At 43.9% G+C, this 20,189-nt stretch overlaps 1 protein-coding gene across 30 annotated transcripts in view; it reads left to right on the top strand.

The window, feature by feature from the left end:
* Positions 1–844: 844 nt before the first annotated feature.
* The window catches only part of camk2d1 (calcium/calmodulin-dependent protein kinase (CaM kinase) II delta 1), an 80,177-nt gene continuing 60,832 nt past the window's right edge, over positions 845–20,189 (top strand). For 25 of the 30 annotated variants that reach the window (XM_061031403.1, XM_061031398.1, XM_061031400.1 and 22 more), the window contains exons 1-2: positions 845–1,143; positions 4,562–4,656. In XM_061031403.1, coding sequence (XP_060887386.1) covers positions 1,082–1,143; positions 4,562–4,656 — 157 coding nt within the window. In that variant the 5' untranslated portion in view covers positions 845–1,081. The remainder of the gene's footprint in view (positions 1,144–4,561; positions 4,657–20,189) is intronic. The other 5 variants (XM_061031408.1, XM_061031404.1, XM_061031409.1 and 2 more) reach the window with 1 other exon arrangement.

The raw sequence follows: 20,189 nt of genomic DNA, 5'->3' as shown, positions 1-20,189 counted from the left end.
GTTCACGTCAACAGAAGCAGAAATCTCTCTCTCTCTCTGTGGTGGACTCCTTTGGTCAGCTTCACAGGCTCCTTAAAGTTTTTACAGTCTCAGCTGCAGTTCCAAACGAGACACTTGGATGGCTGTAGTTCCACCCCGCTGCCTGCAGATGGCGCCAACCTGCAGCAGGTCCAACAAGGAAGCGCTGATAAAATTAAAGGTTCATAAAGCTAAACACTGTAAAGCAAAGAGGAACCGCCAAAAAACAAATACAAATTAAAAGTGAGCAGTGTCTCATTATCAGTGATTCATTAAGATACTGCAATACTTTGATTTAGTGTTGTTGTATTTTTATGAATGCACTCAAATAAAATAAAAGTTTTAACATTCTTACAACAGATGACAGATTTTCTTTGTTCCTTTTTCAGAGCACATGAATTATTCATTTCTCTCAGGACCTAATGACAATTTCAACCAAAACCTGTGGCCGTTGGTAGAGTCGGTCGTCTCTCAATCTGAAGGTCGAGGGTTCGATCCCCAGCTCCTGCAGCAACATGTCTGATGTGTCCTTGGGCAAGACACTTAACCCCAAATTGCTCCCGCTGTCATTACACAATTTGCACATTTTGGGTGGCTGCAGTGCTTTAAAGTTTGTCAGTCCTTAGGGGCCAGCGCCTCTGACAGCAGTGTAATGTTTGTTGTCTCATAATGACACAAAGAAATAAAGATGTTAAACGTTTAATTTCAACTAAAACACTGAGTCTCATTTGAGAAGTTAAGAGTTAATTGGATTTTTATTTTGAAGTTTCGGCGCCGGATGTGCGGTGTCGCATGTCAACTCTGACTTGACGGCGGTCAAATAATCCAAAGTGTCAGTACAGAGAGCAACACTCAACAGCAGGTCGCGACGTCCCTGTCAAGTCCAGGAGGAAACCCGGGATCTGCAACCAGGAGGAGTCATCATTCAATCACTTATCACTGCGCTTTTCATTTTATTTTTTTCCCACAAGTGACACTTTGGGACACGCAGAAGAGCAAGGGAAGGATTTGTGGAGAATATTAAAGGCTTTCCTGTTTCCCAAGTCTCCACGCTCACCTGAACATGGCTTCAACGACCTGCACGAGGTTTACCGATGAGTACCAGCTGTACGAGGAGCTGGGGAAGTAAGTGACCGTCATGTTTTAAACCTTTAACCAGTAATAAGTCAGGGAAAGTGTTTTCACTATCACTGAGTAGATCCAGCGTAGGGAACTCCGCGAGGCGCGAGCGACCTCCGCCTACCTGTTCATACCTTGCGCGCGTGGGCAGAGCGTCGCGCGACTTCTCACTCAGAAATCTTTCAATGTCCTCGAAGCTCGATTCTCAACGAACAGCAAGGGCGTAAAAAACGATTAAGTGACGTTATTAAAGTCTTCAAATCCTGCTTCGTTTTGTCTTAACTTTTTGAATCGCCACTCCCCGCGCGTTAACGCCCATAGCGTCTATTCTGCAGGAGAGATTGCCTCCAAATTAAGTTGAATACATTCAAATAAATACGACTCAATTCCTTGGAAACCATGCCGAAGGTTTAACATGCACACGATCATTTGTTGGTAGTTGTAAATTCTGCTTTTGGTGGCATGTATCCAAGGATACAAGTCAGGCAAGTGAAAAGAAGACAAAATGTGAATGGAATTTGGTTTGCTGCGCAGAAGCGTCTTTATAAAATCAGCTGGAGAGATGTTTGGAAGATAATGTATTACCTCCTGCTAAAAAAAAAGTTGAATATTTTAAATAAAAAATTGCTGAGACAATTGGAAAACATGCCGAATAGTTGAGTCGAACATGTATTTTGTTACAGTCGTAATTCATGCTCCTGCTAGATGACAGACATGTAAAAACAAGCCGAAATGTGCGTGGAATTTGGTGATAGTGTCAGGTGTCAGTGTCAGCAGGAGAACCTCTCTTACCTGTGTGGCTTTAACTGTGATTTGGGGATATTTTAAAGGACGAATATGCCTGATGTAGGCTTCTCATCATAAAATGTGTCACTTTTAAAGGAAACACCGTTATGTGCATCGGAAGGCATGCCGAATATTTAAGTATGGCGTGTAAAACTGTCACATGTCATCATTGATGCTCCGGGTAGCATATTCATCTGACTACGTGCCAGGCAATCAAAAGAAGAGATTATCTGTGTGGAACTTGGTGTGAGTGTCATTAAGCTGCACAGATAAGTGGGGAAACCCCTCTCAGACTTCACTCTGGCAACATGATGTCTATTAGCAACTAAATATCATTAATGTGGGATGTGTTTGAACAAGTTTACTCCCTTTTTGAAATAGGCAAAGGGTTAAAATTCCTCAGTAGTTCACTCCTCATTCACATTTACAACTATTTTACTCCTCCCATTCTGTGTAAGACTTATGCTCGGTGCAGACTCTGACACTCTGCTAAAATGGGTTTTCTGTTTATACCCATGAATTCACTCCACATTCAGCTTTTTTTTTTGCCTGGCTTCTGTCTTCACATTGTTGCTGGTTTGAATAAATATCAATCACAAACTTATCAGATAGCAAACGATTGCGGGGAATAAATCAATGGACTTGTACTTTGCCCAGATAGGAACCTTAGGACAAGTCATTAATCACATTGATTCAACTCCTTCACTGATATCATTCATTGCAACACTCTGTCTTCAGGAATGTTCCCAAAGAAAGCTGGTTTCTACGTTTGCGTACCAGGTAGCTAACCTAATTGATGCAGAGACCTGAAGGTTTAAAGAATGTAGACCTCCATGACACCTCTTGTATTGTCACTGTGTGTTTGTCATTATCTGGACACTTGATGTTTGAGCTGCATATTTTTAGAGTGAGAGGCTATTTTAAGTGAACCCTTCAGTGAAGGATGTGTGGGTGAATTGTTTGCATTCTATGGAGAGGGATACCCCGACCACTGTGTGTCTAACGTTTAACCTTTTTTGTAAAGTAAATCTCATCCCCTGTGAGTTTGGTAACGTGATCTGTATGTTATTCGTCTGACCAAATCACAGAAAGGATCCCTGCAGAGATAACACTGTAAGTTAATGAGCAACGTTTCATCACTCTTTAAAGCCACCACACTTTATTCACAAAAACAGCAATTTAAGATCATGGAGACTAATCTACCACAAGCGGCAACCTCCAGTGTTGAAAAATGAAGCTGATGCTGAAGTGCAAAATCCTGCAGTTCATCAAGTGTCCACTAGAGGCTGGCTGCAGAAGCACAGGAAGTCACATACACACCCATTCTAAAAAGTCTGTTTTTACTGCAGAAATTAACATGTTTACAGCCTGGTTCAAAAAAACAAATAGGTCTGATTAGCTCATGTCTCGATCGGCGCACACTGTACGGGGGTACATGTTTTGATAACACGTAGCTGACCTGATTGACAGGTGGGCGCGGTGTAACGGTTTGTCAGGAGGTTTAAAACCCGCCTCAGCTCCAGCTCTCAGCCTGTCGTTAGGTTGACTGAAAGTTAGACTGAGACAGCATTTCCAGCACGGAGACCGCCACTGATGGGACTCCAGCGCCCCCTGCAGGAACAGACGGGTGACGTCACTCGGGCTTTGTCCATTAATATCTACAGACTGTGATCTACGACTGCCTTGATGGCGTAGTCTTTCTGTCTTTGTGTCACACAATATGACTTTGGATTGTTCTGTCAGCAGGTTTTTATGGCAGCCATTACAGCCTTGTTTCTGCAGCTGCATGCTCGAGGAAGTCTTCATCGTTTTGTACTTTGCCCCTTTTATGGAGGCTGTGGTCCTCCAAGCGGGCGGCCCAGGTTCGAATCCCACCTGTGGCTCCTTTCCCGCATGTCATTCCCCACTCTCTCTCTCCCTGATTTACGACTCTATCCACTGTCCTATCTCTCCATTGAAAGCACAAAAAGCCCCAAAAACAAATCTTAAAAAAACCAAAAAAAAAACCTTGAAATATCGATCGTTTTATTCCGTGTAGTGTGTCATAGTGAACGACAATCAACACCTCATCTCGGACGCCTCACAACCTCCCGACAGAACCCCCCCCCCCCCCCCCCCCCCCCCCGCCTTTTACACAGCACAGAGACCCGCAGAAGTCACGAGCGTTAAGAAACAAAATGGCAAAGCGAAAAAAGAACGATGAAGACGGAAATATGAGACGGAGGAAAACAGTTTGTCGAGCTCCGCAAACCACAGTTGTTTTGTTTTGTTTACAGTCTTCTTTCCGGGTGTGGTCTAGGCCCGCCCCTCTTCCTTTTTACGCCATCACGTTGGTCGTGATGATTGATCGGGTACCACCGTCTGTCGGTCAAGTCCCAGCACGAGTTCACGTCTCTCTGATCCTGTAATCTGACCCAGCGAGCACGGTAACAGACTGTGTAGTCCTCAGCATTATGGTCGTACAGCAGCGGTAATGTGCCACTAATGGACGATGATTCATACGTTTAGTGTGATTACAAGCCTGCTTGTTTGAGGAGTGACTCTTTTATTACCACTCAAAGACTTCATGATTTATGTGCTGCTGCCTGCTGCATATGTTGGAAAATCTTGCCAAACAAATGTGTTAACTGTTCTGCAGGGGAGCTTTCTCTGTGGTGAGACGCTGCATGAAGATCTCCACGGGGCAGGAATACGCCGCCAAAATAATCAACACCAAGAAGCTGTCTGCCAGAGGTGAGTCCCCACGCTCCTATACCGTGACCTTTAACCTCACTAACACACATCCACATGCTGCTTTGGTAACTCTTTAGAGGACGAGGGCAGCAGGTCACACTGGGACAGGATCTGAGATTCATAAAGATGTTCCTTATTTAACCCGACTTCCTCTCTTGGACTGTACATCACGCTCACGCCTGCAGCAGTGGGTCACGTTCAGCCGCAGGTTTAAGTTCACTTTCACTTTCCATTTGTGGAAGTCTTCTCCGTCAAAGTGGCACCAACATGAAGGAGGCCAGCAGCTCCTTTTTGTGACTCATGAACCCGCAGCCTCACACTCACGATGAGCTGTACGTGACTCACAGCGCTGTCTTATACATTCAAACACGAGTCAGTGAAGGCAACGCGCTCGCAGTGTTGACATTCTTTTTTTTTTCTTTTTCTTTTTTCGTGTGTGCATTTAATCACCAAGCGAGCGCACACATTCTTTTCATCATCCTCTCTGTGCCTGTTTTTATTCGCTCCATCATTATCTGTGCAGCGCCGGCCCCCGCCTCGACGTCGTGCCCCTGATCGATCCTCGCATGAAACACTAACGGGCTGACGCCAGAGTGCATGACGCACAAAAAAAAGAACTAAAAAACAGAAGGAGATTGGCTTGAAAAGGCACACAGCGACGGTGACAGATGTTGGCATCTCATGGGGGAAGCGGGGGCTTTCCTCACAGCAGCACAGATTAAACTTTAAAAAAAAGAGAAGACGAACATTCATCTTATGTACCTTTTCATGGCCGGTCCTCATGTGGACGCTTGAAAGAGAAGGCTGATGGTTTCAGGGTGTAATTATTGTTGCTGTTCCTGCAGAGGTGAGCGATGAAAGAGAGAGAGAGAGAGAGGGAAGAGGGCAGATGTTTAGAGAGGGGAGTCCATGATTGATTCCACACTGGGATTGCTCTGGCTGAATGCCTCCGCAGAGCGAGCCGCTCTCACCTGAAGGAGAAAATGAGGGTGAAATGGAAACATGAGATGAAGCAGAGGTTGTGTGTGTGTGTGTGTGTGTGTGTGTGTGTGTGTGTGTGTGTGAGAACTGAAAGACAACTTTTAAGTAAGCAAGAAACAAAGTTTTATTGATGCTTTGTTAGTCAAGGTTTCCCTGGAATGTTTTTTTGTTTTCTAGGCTACAAAGGTACCTTTGAAATAAAGACACACACACACACACACACACACACACCGGCTTGTTGTGTCCTACTTTCATACTTTTGGCCAACAGTCCTTAAATGATCAAATTAATTTAGTTCCATCCAAGGTTTAAACTCAGGTTTGGTAACACACTCCAATTCGTTTTAACCAAACCAACAAGACAGACAAACTTATTTGGAAGATCAAATAAAGGTTAAAATGGTCGAACCCAAACTGTACATCGACACCAAATCTACTGATCACAGGAAAGTGGAGTTTCTTCTTCAATGACGGATTATAAGCACCGTTTTCTGACACTTTCTTTCCCAAATTTATTTCATTTTATTTGTTCATTTTTCAACGTATCATCAGAAAGCCGTTTTCACAGATGTCTGCCCCTGAAATCTTCCTGTTCTGGTTTGTTCACACATGCACATCACACTGGGAGACTGTCCTTGAGGGAGGGGGGTTAGGGGGTCTCCTGGGGTAAGACATGACAATATTTATCTTTATATCAATGAACAGAATCTCAGTGTGAACTAAAGAGTGGAGAAGAACATACTGGAGAACAGGAAACATAATGCAGCAGGTTGATTAGAGCACGGAGATGATAGAGGTGGCGTGCAGAGAGAAACATTCAGCTGTTTGTGTTCACACATGACGCTCACTCAGAAAACTTTTTTCAGGACTTTTGTGCAGGTGTGAAAGCTCTAAAGTGTTAGCATGATTTTGCTAAAAGTTGTTACTACTCTGACCTCGCAGCTGTGTGGTCACCACCTTCAACTGGTTAACCACGTGGTCACGACTGAGCTCACAATTAGTGGTCAAAATCAAAAAGCGTCACTGTCACTCCAAAACAGGGTACAGACATGCGACGAGGTTTACAGTGTTTTCATGTGACAGCTGTGCAGACTGGTCGTGCCTGCAGGCTCACAGATACAGTGGTGCAGTGTGCTGTCACAGCGGCTGATGATATGAAAGCAGGCGGGCTGAACTGAAGGTCACGTTCAACGGAGGGGAAACCCCGGAGTCACAGCCAGCTCTGCTGCTGCTGCGTGAGGAGAATCCTAAACAGGAAGCTTCATCCCATCGGAGACGTTTCATGTGGCTTCACTCCAAACACTGAGTGTGTGCTGACGGGAACGTCGACGTGACTGTACTACAGCTGAACATTAAAATACAACAGCAGGAAGTGTTTGTGACGGCATGTACTCTCAGTTTGCAGTCTGAATAATTTTTAATGAAAGCTAATAATGAGGTCACGCCTGCACACGGGGGTATGTGGAAAGTGGGCTATTGATTATAAATCAATATTTTCTTATGGTTTAATTTTTAGGGAAAGATACAATATACATAGACAAACGGAAAACCGCCATCCAGTGCACGTATCAAAGTGTTTAGAGGGGATGCTAGTTTGCAACACCTGAGAAGGGGAGAAAGAAGAAACGGTTAACTAGATAAAGTAAGATCCAATGAGATGCACATTTTGTTTAGCTGGGAACTTAGCTACTAAAAGTTAGACATGAGTACAACTGTGTTGCTGAACTAACCAGGATTTGGTGGTGAACTTTGCAGTACGTTTCAAATGATTTGGTATAATTAAAGGAGCAATATGTAACTCTGACCCCTAGTGTTTAAAATGGGTACTGCAGACAAAATTCAAAAACATCAAAGAGAGCTGTCTCCCCCTTCCTCTCTAGAGTCCATGCTCTCACAGGTCACCATGTGGTGGACACTGAAGCTTCAGTGTTTATCCAGCTCTGCATCGGTCTGTAAACCTTTCTGTGTTCTAACCTCTCTCCATTTTTCAAAAGCATCTCCAATATTGATCCTAGTTTGAGCACGTTTCTGCTCGTGGAGCTTATTAGAAACATGCAGAGGCTTTTTAGGTCGGGTACAATCACTTCTATCTGAACCACTTCTCTTGCCCGCTTCCATCGCTGCAACACCTGTTGACCTGATAACTGCTCTCATATCTGGTAAACCGAGGGGCGTCCAAAACGGTCGTGTGGGGGTTGTCTTAAAACCGTCTACCTTCTCTGGTCCAAACAAATCCAGAGCATTCAGGAGCAGAATCTAAAGTTAGAAGGAGGACATACTGGCTGCTGCATTGTTGTTAGAGAAGCCAGCACTTCAACATGTTTCCTTAATGATCATATAGTAAGATCACTTTATCATTTCAGTCAGATAGGACAGATTGGACCTTTTATTAGAGGAAACATGTCATCTGTTTGTGCTCAGAAAAATCTTGATTTGTGTCTTACATCATTTTACTAGACGAAAAAGCGGATATCTTCCCAGATTGGCTTTCGAACATATAACAACTTTTATTTTTTGCATGTAAACTTTAAATGCCGTTTCAATGACTTATCAAAACATTTCCTTTAAAACAACGACTTGTGCGAGTACAGAGCATGTCAAACATTATCCAGATGTCGATGTCGTGGGCCGAGAGCTGCTGTGTTCTGACAGCACCGGCCTCGTATGCATGGAGTGAAACTAGGGCAGCGGTTGAACACAGACCCAGTGATGCTTGGACTCGGCCGAGTGGAAATGATCACTTGACAAACCCACCATGCTGTGGAAAAGCCCGCTATGGTTCAAGAGACAGGCCCGTTCTGTCGGGTTTTTTTTTCTCTTTTTCGGCTTCTGGAAAATACCCGAGGCCCCGGCCGCTCACTGTGAACTCTTCATTCCCATGGAAACAAAAGAGATGGAGGGCTAAATATAGTCTTTAGGCGTTGAAGTATGTTACAGTCTCGCTGATGTTAATTGTGCCACAGCATGATGATGTCAGTGTTTGTGAATCACTCGGCTTACACACATTTAGCCAAACAATGAACAATCGTGTCATGTTTTTGGTTTGAAGAAGGCTTTTTTTGAGCGCTGTATGTTCTCTTAATTCAGTTGAAAACTTAACCAAACTGTGGCTCAACATGCTGGAGCAAAGTGTTTTTAAAGTCAGCTGTAAGCCGGTGGCAGAGTTGATGACCTGACCTCTTAAACCTGCAGATGATTTCAGACTCAGTCAGCTGTACCTACAGCCTGGCAATCAAACCATCTGAATATGGGATAGTGATGATAACAAACAAACCAACCCAGCCTTACACAGAACACACTTTTGTACTCTTTGCAGTGTTTTGATGCAAAAGTCCACATGATCCTTGTTCACACCTGCACAAAAGTCCTGAAGTTTTCCAGGTGAGCTGTATGTGTGAACGCAAACAGACCCGTTTTTCACTCACACTTCACCCGGAGTTTCTCCTCCAGCCTCCTCGTATTTATTCTGCAGAAAGTCAGAGTGAGCTGATGTGAGAACGCAGCAGGATATAATCAGGAGAATTCACCTGGAGCGAGTGGGAGGGGGTGGTGACGTTTATTCCCTGTGATCGCTGCACGACCATAGACTGTCTGCACGCCACCTCTACCATCTCCGTGCTCTAATGAACCTGCTGCATTATGTTTCCTGTTCTCCAGTATGTAATATATTCAACTACACGTAGCATTGATAGAAAGACAAATATTCTTATTATAGCGTCGTACAGAGGACTCTGCTGCCACTTCCAAGTCGTTCTTTTTACATCACGTCTTACCTCAGGAGAGTTATCTGTTCAATGTTCTCCAGAGGTTTGACATCAATTCTATAAAAATCCTGTTTCCAGATGGCTGATGTCAAACAAAACATATAGTCAGTCTGCAGTTGTAAGCTTTAATGCTCTTCAGGAAAACATCTCCTGTAAACTACCTTTACGTTTCATGACATGTCGGTATCATTTTTAAGATCCTGGTTGTTTTCGAGACTTTTTCACTGGCAGAAGAATTTGAATGTGGAGAGAGCCACAAGCTGAGATAAAGTTAGCATCAACACGGCGCACAGAGGAGCATTAAAGAAACATGACTGGGTTAAATCACTGGGTCTGTGTTTGCCTCTGCAGATAATTCAGCTCATGAAGAATGAGTAATACTGAAGGAATCCTAACATGAAAAAACAAGATGTTAGAAAAGAGCACGCAGCAGCTCAGCTTGCAGCCTCTTCTGATGTCTGCAGAAATACTTTGGATAAACTCTGATTGTTAAATTAGTAATGCTATATTTAAAATTTAGTGCAGGGCACAAGGTTAGTTAGGAAGGTTTGTTTGCAGCTTGGCTGGCAGCCCCTCCCGATATCCTGCCTTCATGTAAGATAGTGAGCAGACAGATTTTGCTTCACTTGCTTCTTGTTGTTTCAGGCGTCTGTCTTGTTCTCGATAGTGAAAACGAACAGTTTATCAACATGGATAAGCCCGAGCAGTACCTAAATACTTTCTGCCATAGTCCTCTGTAAACACACACATGCCTGGAGTGTGCCTAATAAGAGCTCGCCATCGGAGTGTGTGTGTGTGTGTGTGGTGCCAGCGGTTGGCTTAGCGGCTAATGTCAGGGGCTCAGCACGCCATTTACACAGCGCCCTGCTAAGACCAGAGAGGAAAGAGAGGGATCTAGGGAGAAATAATGTGCATGTGTGCTTTTGTGTTCTCGTGTGTGTGTGTGTGTGTGTGTGTATGTATGTATGTATGTATGTGTGTGTGTGTCTATGTGTAGACTCTAAATGGTATCTGTGAGTGTTCCCTCTTTGTATCACAGCTCAGCCTCCGGTCCTTTCTGACCCACATGGCCTGTGTCTTCTTGTGTGACCGGCGAGCTGATGAGATGACTCAGAAAACTCCCTCAGAGATCGTCCTCGCGTCTCTGTCATCGTTTAAGTGGTCTGTCTCTCTCAAGCCTCAAGTGTCCTCTGATCCTAATTACTCCCTTCAAGGACTGCGGCCTGACTGCACTTAATATTTTACAACATTTTAGCCTCATGCAATTATTCATTAAGAAATCCCACCATGCATAAAACAAGATTTTACAGCCTACCTAAAGGGATGTCAGGGTTATGAATCATTCTTCTAAGAAGGAACACTTACTGTTCAAGGATTTTTTGCTTTAAAGGTCACATATCCTCCTCCTCTTCAACCAGTTTCAATATGTCTCAGAGCTCCTCAAAACATGTGTGTGAAGTTTCTTGTTCTAAATCCACTCTGATCCTGTGTTTGATCATCTTTCTCGCTCCATGTCCTATTGTTTAAGGTCTAAATTGTTGATAAAGTTGATCTTCTTACTTCAAGTGTTGCTGGAGCATTTTGACCTCTTCTAAGCCTTTCACTCTTCATGCACCTTGTCAGTTGGTGAAGTTTGTGCCAGAAAATCCTCTTTTCCTATTGTTTACGGTGAGAAGGCAGACTCAGAGGGCAGAACAAACACCTAGCTGTGGGAGTGTCACCCACCTGGGGGAGGGGTTACTGCCCTTTGTGATGTCATGAAGGGAAAATCTCCAAACGGCCTGTTTGAGGACACATTTTCTGAAAAGTGGAGCAGGCAAAAGATGTACTCATTTATTTGCTATATGCATGAATAAGTATATATTTTGGAGCCATAGTGTTGTGAGTCTTTGTGCATCATGTCTGTTTGTTTTTGTTTTACGACTCAGCACCTGGAAAAGTGTTGTGTGTGTTTACTGACTTTTTTTGTTGCACCTGGGGAGCCCATGTCAGCCCTGGACCCTGATTGGCTGAGAATATCGGGCAGATAATGTATCAGACGTGCTTCAGTGCGAGGTTGTTTCGCAATAACATCTACAAGTATAAATATTTGAAAGCCAGCCCTTCTATTTCCTGTCGTTGACGACATAACCGTATGTTCAACTAAGCGGAAAGCTGTCAACATTTCTGCACTGAAAACTGAGACTCTCTGCTGAAAACCTCTCTTGTTCCCCGTCTGCTCTGAGGGGAGAACAGATGGAGTTTTCTTGTTTTCTTGTTATTTTTTTATGTGTGTCTTCAAATGAGAGTAAAGCACGAGAGTGTTGAATCCACTGTGATTGAGTCAGGAAAGACAAAAAGCTCCAGAGCTGCTTTGAGCCTAATCGAACACTTCAAAAAGAAACTCTTGGGGCGTTGAACTTCCTGCCATCTTAGCACTGATGCCGTGACAGTTAGTGATTGTGTATCTGTTTTGAATCCGTCCAGACTCCCTCTTCTTGTAAGCGATGCACAGCTGCTCGCGGCAGGCTAAAAATATCTCATTAGAGCGATGCGAGGGAGCATGAAACACAGAAATCAGGCTGCCGCGTTAGAGAGCAACCGTCAGCGGGAGCAGAGGACTCCCCGCTTCTCTGGCAGACGTTTCTTTTTTTCTTTTCTTTTCTTTCCATCTCTGCCCGCCTAATTTCCTCATCAATCAACTGGCAGGAAAAAAGACTTATCACTCTAGTCCTTTCGTTTTCAATGAATGTTATTTCCACTGCAGCTCAGACTGACTGTGTTCACGCTGAAGAGGAGGAAGGTACCTGAAATGAGATAAGCCAGGGAGAATGAAATATGCATGGAACGATAAACACACGCTGCACAGGTCATCAGATGAAAAGTGTGAGGAAATACAGCATACCACTCCTCCTATATGTTATTGACTCTCTTATTTTAGATCCGATCCTTCAGAGTGTGTCTGTAAAGCTGGGCCGAGAGGCTGCAGGAGGCAGGTATGGACAGTCTGATGATGAGATACAGCCGAGGATGTTAAGCTGATTTGTCTGCTATCAGGCGCTCAATCAAAGCCCACAGGAGGCCCCTCATCAATACTGATAAGCTGCATTGTGTCCTTTCTGCTGGAATAATAACGCTGCGAGGATTTCTGTGGATTAGTGTCTGCCTCTTTGCAGTCAAGCCTTTTGTTTGATGAGGAAGAAAGGAAAGGAAAGAAGGGGGACACTTTCCCTGTCTGTCGATTCGACTCAGCTCGAGAGCTTGTTTGAAGGAAATTGCGGAAACTTTGAATTAAAAGTGGTTTGTGTGTAAGTCTTTCTGAGGGTTATTCTTGTGTTTATAAAGCCGGGCTCTGTTTTCTTTTTACATACTTGGTAATAAAACGACCTAAATGTGGGATGGAACAGAATATTGATACAGCAGAATGTCGTTTTCCTCCTCGCTGTGAGGCGAGCATCGACTCATATTTATTCTAAATATACATCATGATGTAGTTATTCCTGCAGCCAAATTTTTTGCAAACAAAGCGCAGTACAATAACTTTGTTTGAGCCTGAAACTGCTGTGCATACATCTCAACATTTCATGTGTGATGAGTGTGATGTCGGAGGTATACAGGCACAAACTCTGCTCAACAGGTCATCAAACTGGGTACTGGTTAGCATGAGGAGCTGGAAGTCGCTGTAAAAAGCTAATCCAGACATTTCCTGTAGAAGGTGCCGAAATACACCGAGCCGTGTGCACGCCGTCGTGAAGCCAGGAGGGTTTGTGTCTAACCAACTAAGACTTAAATGAGTTGTGATTGCAGGACAAATATTCCCTTCACTTTTGGTCTGAACACCTTTCACTCTCAGACGCTCATCACTTTCGCCTTTCATCTGTGTCGTCCCCTCAGGTGGCGTCTCCTCCCATCTCTTTGAGACACGGCGATAAAGTGGAGTATCCCCTCTGGGCTTTACTCTAAATCCTCATTTAGCCAAGTAGGGCGAGCACTTGAGGGACGGGCTGGCTGCTTTAATTAGAGCCTCTTTGTCTGTCAGACAATCTGGAGACAGCGGTGCTCTCCTCCGACTTAATAAACCCATCCTGAGAGCGGGAGGTCAGACTCCCTGGTGCTCCTCTACCTTCCTCTCTGTCCGTCCTCTTCACTTGTTATGAAGCAGCGGAGGGAGGGCGTTATTCTTCCTGGCTCTGATCTTTGTGTTCAGCACTTGTTTATGCAGAGAGAAGGTGTGAGTGTATGTACATGACCATGACCTCTTCTCGACACCCTCCCTCGTCTCCCTGGATTCATGTTCTGTCTACGAGCAGGTGCATCATGGGAGCTTCCTCAATGGATCTGCCCTTGAAATATAAAACAGGTTCTTCTTGTCATGGTGACAACCCCGACAGACAATGTTAATGTTAATTTGAACTTCAGTGAATTATTAATGGCATTAACTGATAAACTGATACCAAAGTTAACATCTTTGTTAGACAGTCATGACTCAGAGAGACATTTAGGATATATTTAATCTCTGATTTATTTATGTGCACCACCTGAACGATGCTCTTCTAGATTAATCATCATATTTATGTTTTCTGTTTGGTCGAACCATAACAATAAAAACTTGAGCACTTGATGAAGGCTCCTTGTTAAATGTGTTAAACACACTGTGCCACATTAAGAGGATTTAATGAGAGCATTACAACTCAGCGTTTGAACGACCTCACACATGCTGAGAGTTAATAACGTCCACAGAGCCTTTTTTCTCACTCTAACCTCATGTTGTTTAAACAGTGTCAGGGGGTTTCTGCTGTAGTAAATAATGATTGTGTCATCAGTTTGCTGGAGTTATCTCAGAGGGATTGAAACCAGACTGTTGGAGTAACACACCTTTTCTAATAGGCTTGCATGATATGAGAAAAATGCGCGATAGAGGTCGAGAGGCCAACCTCCAGCTAGGGCCGGGCAGGGCTTTGTTTTTAAATACATCATTAGGGCTCAGGTCGGGCCGCACAGTGACATCCATCCAGGGACAAACCCCCCAATGATGAGAAAAGTCCATCGTTGCCGTCTTTTGCCTGCTCCACTTTTCAGAAAATGTGTCCTCAAACAGGCCGTTTGGAGATTTTCCCTTCATGACATCACAAAGGGCAGTAACCCCTCCCCCAGGTGGGTGACACTCCCACAGCTAGGTGTTTGTTCTGCCCTCTGAGTCTGCCTTACAATAGAACATGGAGTGAGAAAGCCCAAGACACCCAAGCCCTTCCAGAGAGGGGGCGTGGTCAGACACAGCTCATTTACATATTTAAAGGTACAGACACAGAAACAGCCTGTTCTGAGCAGGGCTGAAATAGAGGGGTTTATAGACATGATCAAATACAGGAGCAGAGTGGATTTAGAACAAGAAACTTCACACACATGATTTGGGGAGCTCAGAGACTTATTTAAACTGGTTGAAGAGGAGGAAAATAGGTGACAGATATCTTTACGTCATTAATCCTCTCTTGATGTTTCATCACTTTGTTCCAGATTAAATGTCTCGCTAAGTTTTGGATACTTTGACATTTAGTTACCTGTTGATTTCCTCTAGTGCTCCTAACAGGTTGACATTTTTTAAATTAGTGTTAAAACTCTTGACTTTAATTCGTTAAATTACTTTTTGAATTTGGAACAGATGTTGTGTGCCGTGATATTTGGCACTGATGCTCCCGTCTCCTTTAGGACGATTTATAACTCAGCTGATCACCTGACTTTTCACTGAGCATCTCCATCAGGTCAGGGTTACATTAGGTGCTGTTCTTTTGGTTTAAGCCTCCTGACAAACCGTAACGGTTTGTTTTTTGAACTAGGCTGTAAACATGTTATTTCCTGCTTTTTAGAATGGGTGTGTATGTGACTTCCTGTGCTTCTGCAGCCAGCCTCTAGTGGACACTCGAGGAACTGCAGGATTTTACACTGACACAAGCATCGGCTTCATTTTTCAACAGCGGAGGATGCCGCTTGGTTTCACCTCACCACTCTGTGGAAGGAAGATTAGAATGTCACACTGCCAACTACTGGTCTGGCATGTGTACTACAGCGTTTTTAGTAGATTCTACAGATCGCGTGTTATCGAAATGTTTTCATCTGAACGCCAACATTTTTGGAAAAAGAAAAATGATTCAGTTTCAGGGGATCGTTCTCTTGTCAGCCAATGAATGAAATTGATCTTTGAATTTTAGATTTTGAATGAGGTAAACATTATTTTAAGGCAACAGAAGCCCATGAAATGGTTATGACTATATTTTTAAACCTGCGATAGAAGCTGAAATTCTGCCGACTTAAGCCAGATAAGACAAAAAGTCAACGCTGTCTTGTAAGGTTTTCTACTGGACCTGATATTGACTCATCCTAACCATATCTAACAGAAACATGGATCATGAATTTAGTTAAATTCAAGCAGGGAAGCGGCTGATTTCATGTTTAAAACATACCGTATCTCTCTCTGTTTTTGGCTTCAGCTCTGGTGTTTGCTTCCAGCCTCAGTGTCCGTTAAGAGTTGGCTCTGGATCGTTCTTGGCTTTGTTTTCATTTCACTCATAAATATTGAGCTTTGAGACGAGAAGAGAAACCTCCCTCACAGATGGTCACTTTGCACAGGCTCAGCAGGTTTTCTCACGCTGAGGTTCCTCTGACATTCAGGGATTCCTCTGGCTCGCTCGGAAACATGAAAACACACAAAAGGGGACCGGCGCATGGACGCAGAACAAACATTTTAGTTTATCAGAGTGTCTCCAGAGAGTTCGTTCAGAAGGAGTGACGAGCCATTTGGATCATCACGTCTCGTAATCTGTTCAGTTCAGAGACGACAACAGACGTCGCCTGGAGGCTCCCGTTCAGAACAGTTTAGTGTTCGACGGAGTTGAAGCTTGTAGCCGTTTTCCAACTCCAGTTGGAAAGAAAAACGTTTTTTTTTTTGGGAGCTGGAGGAGTTTAAGTATCTGCTGGTCTTGTTCGTGAATGATGGAAGGATGGATCGTGAGATTGACATGCGGATTGGCTCAGCGTCAGCAGTAATGCGAGCGTTTTACAAAACCATTGTGCTGAGCCTGAAGGCAAAGCTCTCGATTTACCTGTCGATCTTTGTTCCAACCCTCACCTGTGTTCATGAGCTTTGAGTAGTGACTGAAAGAATATGATCGTGGATATAAGCAGAGTTTCCTCTGGAGGGTGTCTGAGCCTCAGAGGTCAGAGGGGTGAGAAGCTCGGAGTAGCGCTGCTACTCCTTCTTATCAAAAGGAGCCAGTTGAGGTGGTTCAGGTGTCTGATTAGGATCCTCCTGGACGCCTCCCTTTGGAGGTTTTCTGGGCCAGCCCAACTGGGAGGAGACCCAGGAAAGACCCAGAGCTCGCTGGAGGGATTATATATCCCATATGGCCTGGGAACGCCTCAGAGTCCCCCAGGAGGAGCTGGAAAACGTTGCTGGGGAGAGGGGAAGTCTGTGTTGACTTACTGTACCTGCTGACAACCGACAGTGATGGTGTGACTCTGAGCCTAAAAACGACTCAAAGCGACCTCAAACAGTGTTTCCTTTATAGTCAATTCTGCTCTCTTAACTCCTTCTGTGTCTCTTTCCTCCAGAGGTTTTAACTTATCATTCAGAAATGTACCCGTATTCAGACTTTTAAAACAGTCTTGATTCTTTTTTTTCCCCCCGTCAACAATCACGGCAGCTGCAGTGGAAGATAATTAGGGTTGTGTCACGGATTAAACGCCTCCACTTGAGGGTGACTCAGTTCTATAAACTGACACAATGAGCTACGAGAGAGGAGAAATGTAAACGTGTGTGTGTGTGTGTGTGTGTGTGTGTGTGTGTGTGTGAGTGTAACTTTGTTCTCTGTTGTCTCTGCGTGCGTGATTCAAGTTGACGCTCATTCAATGCAAATTGGTGCCACAGGTGACGACCTGTTGAACAAACGAGACAAAGAAAAACTCGTACAGAGGCGTTTGAAGACGTGCGTGAAAATAAACCCGTCGATCTGACAGTAAAGTCCTCAAAGTTCTTTGAATACACGGCCTGTCTAACACGACTCACAACAGCGACTCCTGAGTCAGCGCCCATACTGAAGCTGTTTCCTGTTTGGACATGAAGGACGAGGTCTTCAGTGGAACCTGTTCCTAAATGGTCACTACGCTCCTGCTACATACTCATTGTTTTTAATTGTCTTCACTTTAATGGTTTTAAACAGGTCGCTCCATCAGTCAACAAAGGAATCTTTAACTCCTTTGTGTTCATAATGGGGCTGGCATTGTGGGCGGACCTTAAGGGCGGTATGATGTCATGACATCATAATTATCCTGCTATCATATGTGAAGTCTTGACCAATCAAATCAGGCCATTTTACACCACCCGGGCTGGTGAAACTAGTGCGGGCGTGCTCAGACGCAGCAGGAGGCGTCGTGCTGCACACAGGGTTCTGTTACTGAGACACAGAGAGAGAGAGGAGGACAGGGACTCAGTCACATGTCAGGTCACTTCTCGAGGATGTACGTCCACCTTTCCCTCGTCTGTCTCACCTACAGTGACTGACGCTGAGTGTGAGAGAGTCGCTTCTTTAAAAACATTTCCTGAGACTGACAAATCCTAAAAACAACAACAACATATGAGAGCTGAATGTCCATGTCTGGACGGATTGTATGTATTTTGTCTTTAAAACACAAACAGACTTTTTCTCTTGACATGAGCTCATAAAGAGACACCGTAGTGTGCTGCTCTCTCTCTCTCTAATTAAAAGTCAATGTAGCTCGCCCATCGATGCCAGCTCTCTCTCTCACCACTATCAACATAAACAGATATTGATCCATTACATCGTCACAAAAGCGTTGTTGTTTTTTTAGCATTAGAAGTAGGTGGCCTGGTGGTTATGTCGCAGCCCCATGTGTAGAAGCTGAAATCCTCATCGTGGCAGCTGTGGGTTCGAATCCGGCCTCGGCTCTTTGCTGCATGTCATCCCCCACTCTCTCTCCTCCCAACTCTCTTCAACTGTCCTATCCAATAAAGGCCAAAATGGACCCAAAAAAACATCTTAAAAAAAAGAAGTAGGGCTGTGTCACACACAGGGGAGGTCAAAAGAGGTCAAAAAGCTCCAGCAACACTTGTAGTATTTAGATGAACTTTATTCACTTTATTAGACCGACAGAGGACAATGGAGGACCCTGATTAAAGCTACAAGCCGAAACGTGTCGGTCTAATAAAGGTCATAAAGTTGATCTTCACACTACAAAGGCTGTTGGAACTTTTTGACCTCTTCAAACCCTTCACTGTCCATGCACCTTGGTAGTTGGTGAAGTTGTTCCAGAAAACCTGAGTCAGCTTGTTAGGGATCGAAAATAAAACAGCTCAAAGTGAACGGTGACAAAGGTCAATGTGTGACGTCATAAGGTGGATATTTCTTTCTTTGGACTCGTCAGCTGAGCTGTCTGAGAGTTTGTTAAAGTGAAATGAGACATTCAAAGATGCAGAAGTGTCCTTCTTTTACATCACTGAGACTACAGGTCCAAAGCCAAGGCTGGATTTGTGTTTTTTGTGTGCTTGTGTGAAATCTAGGATTTATAATCCGGGTCTCGTGCTCACACACACACACACACACACACACACACACACACACACACACACACACACACACACACACACACACACCTCCTCCATCTGTGGATTATATTCTCCGCTGCTTTTGTTTCCTCCCTGTCATACATCTGTCAAAGTGATCTGCACGAGGGATTTTAGACCAATCACAGGTGAGAGTTCAGAGGGAGAAGAAGTTTTAGATCACTCTGTACCGTCACTTAACATCGTCCACTGTGCTCCAAATGTTTCCATGTTTCTGCTTTGCAAACATCCCGGGTCAAGTTTCCACATCAAGGTCAAAACTTAAGCTGAATATTAATGCACAAATGAATATAAAGCTTTCTAAGTGCAGCGATGTGTTGTTATGCACATTGCAGAACGGAGCGTGTTCCTGCAGAATAGAAAATAGAATGTGCTCTACACACACTCAGCAACACACACACACACGTCACCGAGGCTGATAGTGTGATCACTTTCCCCTTTAATCCCATTGACTGAAATAGATTACAGTGATGATCTAATGCAAGTTTGGCATCTGAACATGGCTCTTCAGTGTGTGTGTGTGTGTGTGTGTGTGTGTGTGTGTGTGTGCTTTGAGGACAGTGTTGCTAATTAAACTTTTGACTTAAAGACTTACAGGACAATTTCAGGGTAAAAAATGACTGAAATGCAAAAAAACAAAAAGTTTTGGAATTGCTTTTGTAGATTAAGGCCACATTTGCATGGCAGCGTTAAATTGGAAACAGACTTGTTTTTCGTTATCAAATTGGTCAACTACTGTCTTTGTCAGTGGAGATCGGCTTTGGAAAGAGGGTGGAACTGACTGTTTGCAGGTTTTAGAGAAACATGTAACTCTCAAACCTTAAGGTGTCTCTTCTCATCTGTAGAACATGTGTGTTGCTGATCATCGCTGCCTTGAAGGGTCCGTTTATTGTGTTAATGCGTGTTACACAAATATTGGTTTGCACACACACAAACATTTATAACTGACCGTCTTCAAACCGTGAAAATCAAAACTTCTCAACTTGGCAGCATCAGCAGCTTGAATCTTTCTGCCATTGTGACAATGGAGGCTGGTGACTTATAGATATTTCTGGTCGAGGGAAAACAACTTAAGTCAATAAAAAAAAAAAAGTGTCAACATTACAGAAAGGAACCCTTTTGCAGACACAGACGCTTAGAATAACAATCTGAGTCTGTCAGTGAAAAGAAGAAAGA

This window comes from Labrus mixtus, chromosome 23 (assembly GCF_963584025.1).
Source record: "Labrus mixtus chromosome 23, fLabMix1.1, whole genome shotgun sequence".
Taxonomy (NCBI): Eukaryota; Metazoa; Chordata; class Actinopteri; order Labriformes; family Labridae; genus Labrus; species Labrus mixtus.
Note: the sequence above shows the minus strand (reverse complement) of the source record. Positions and strands in the feature narration are given on the sequence as shown.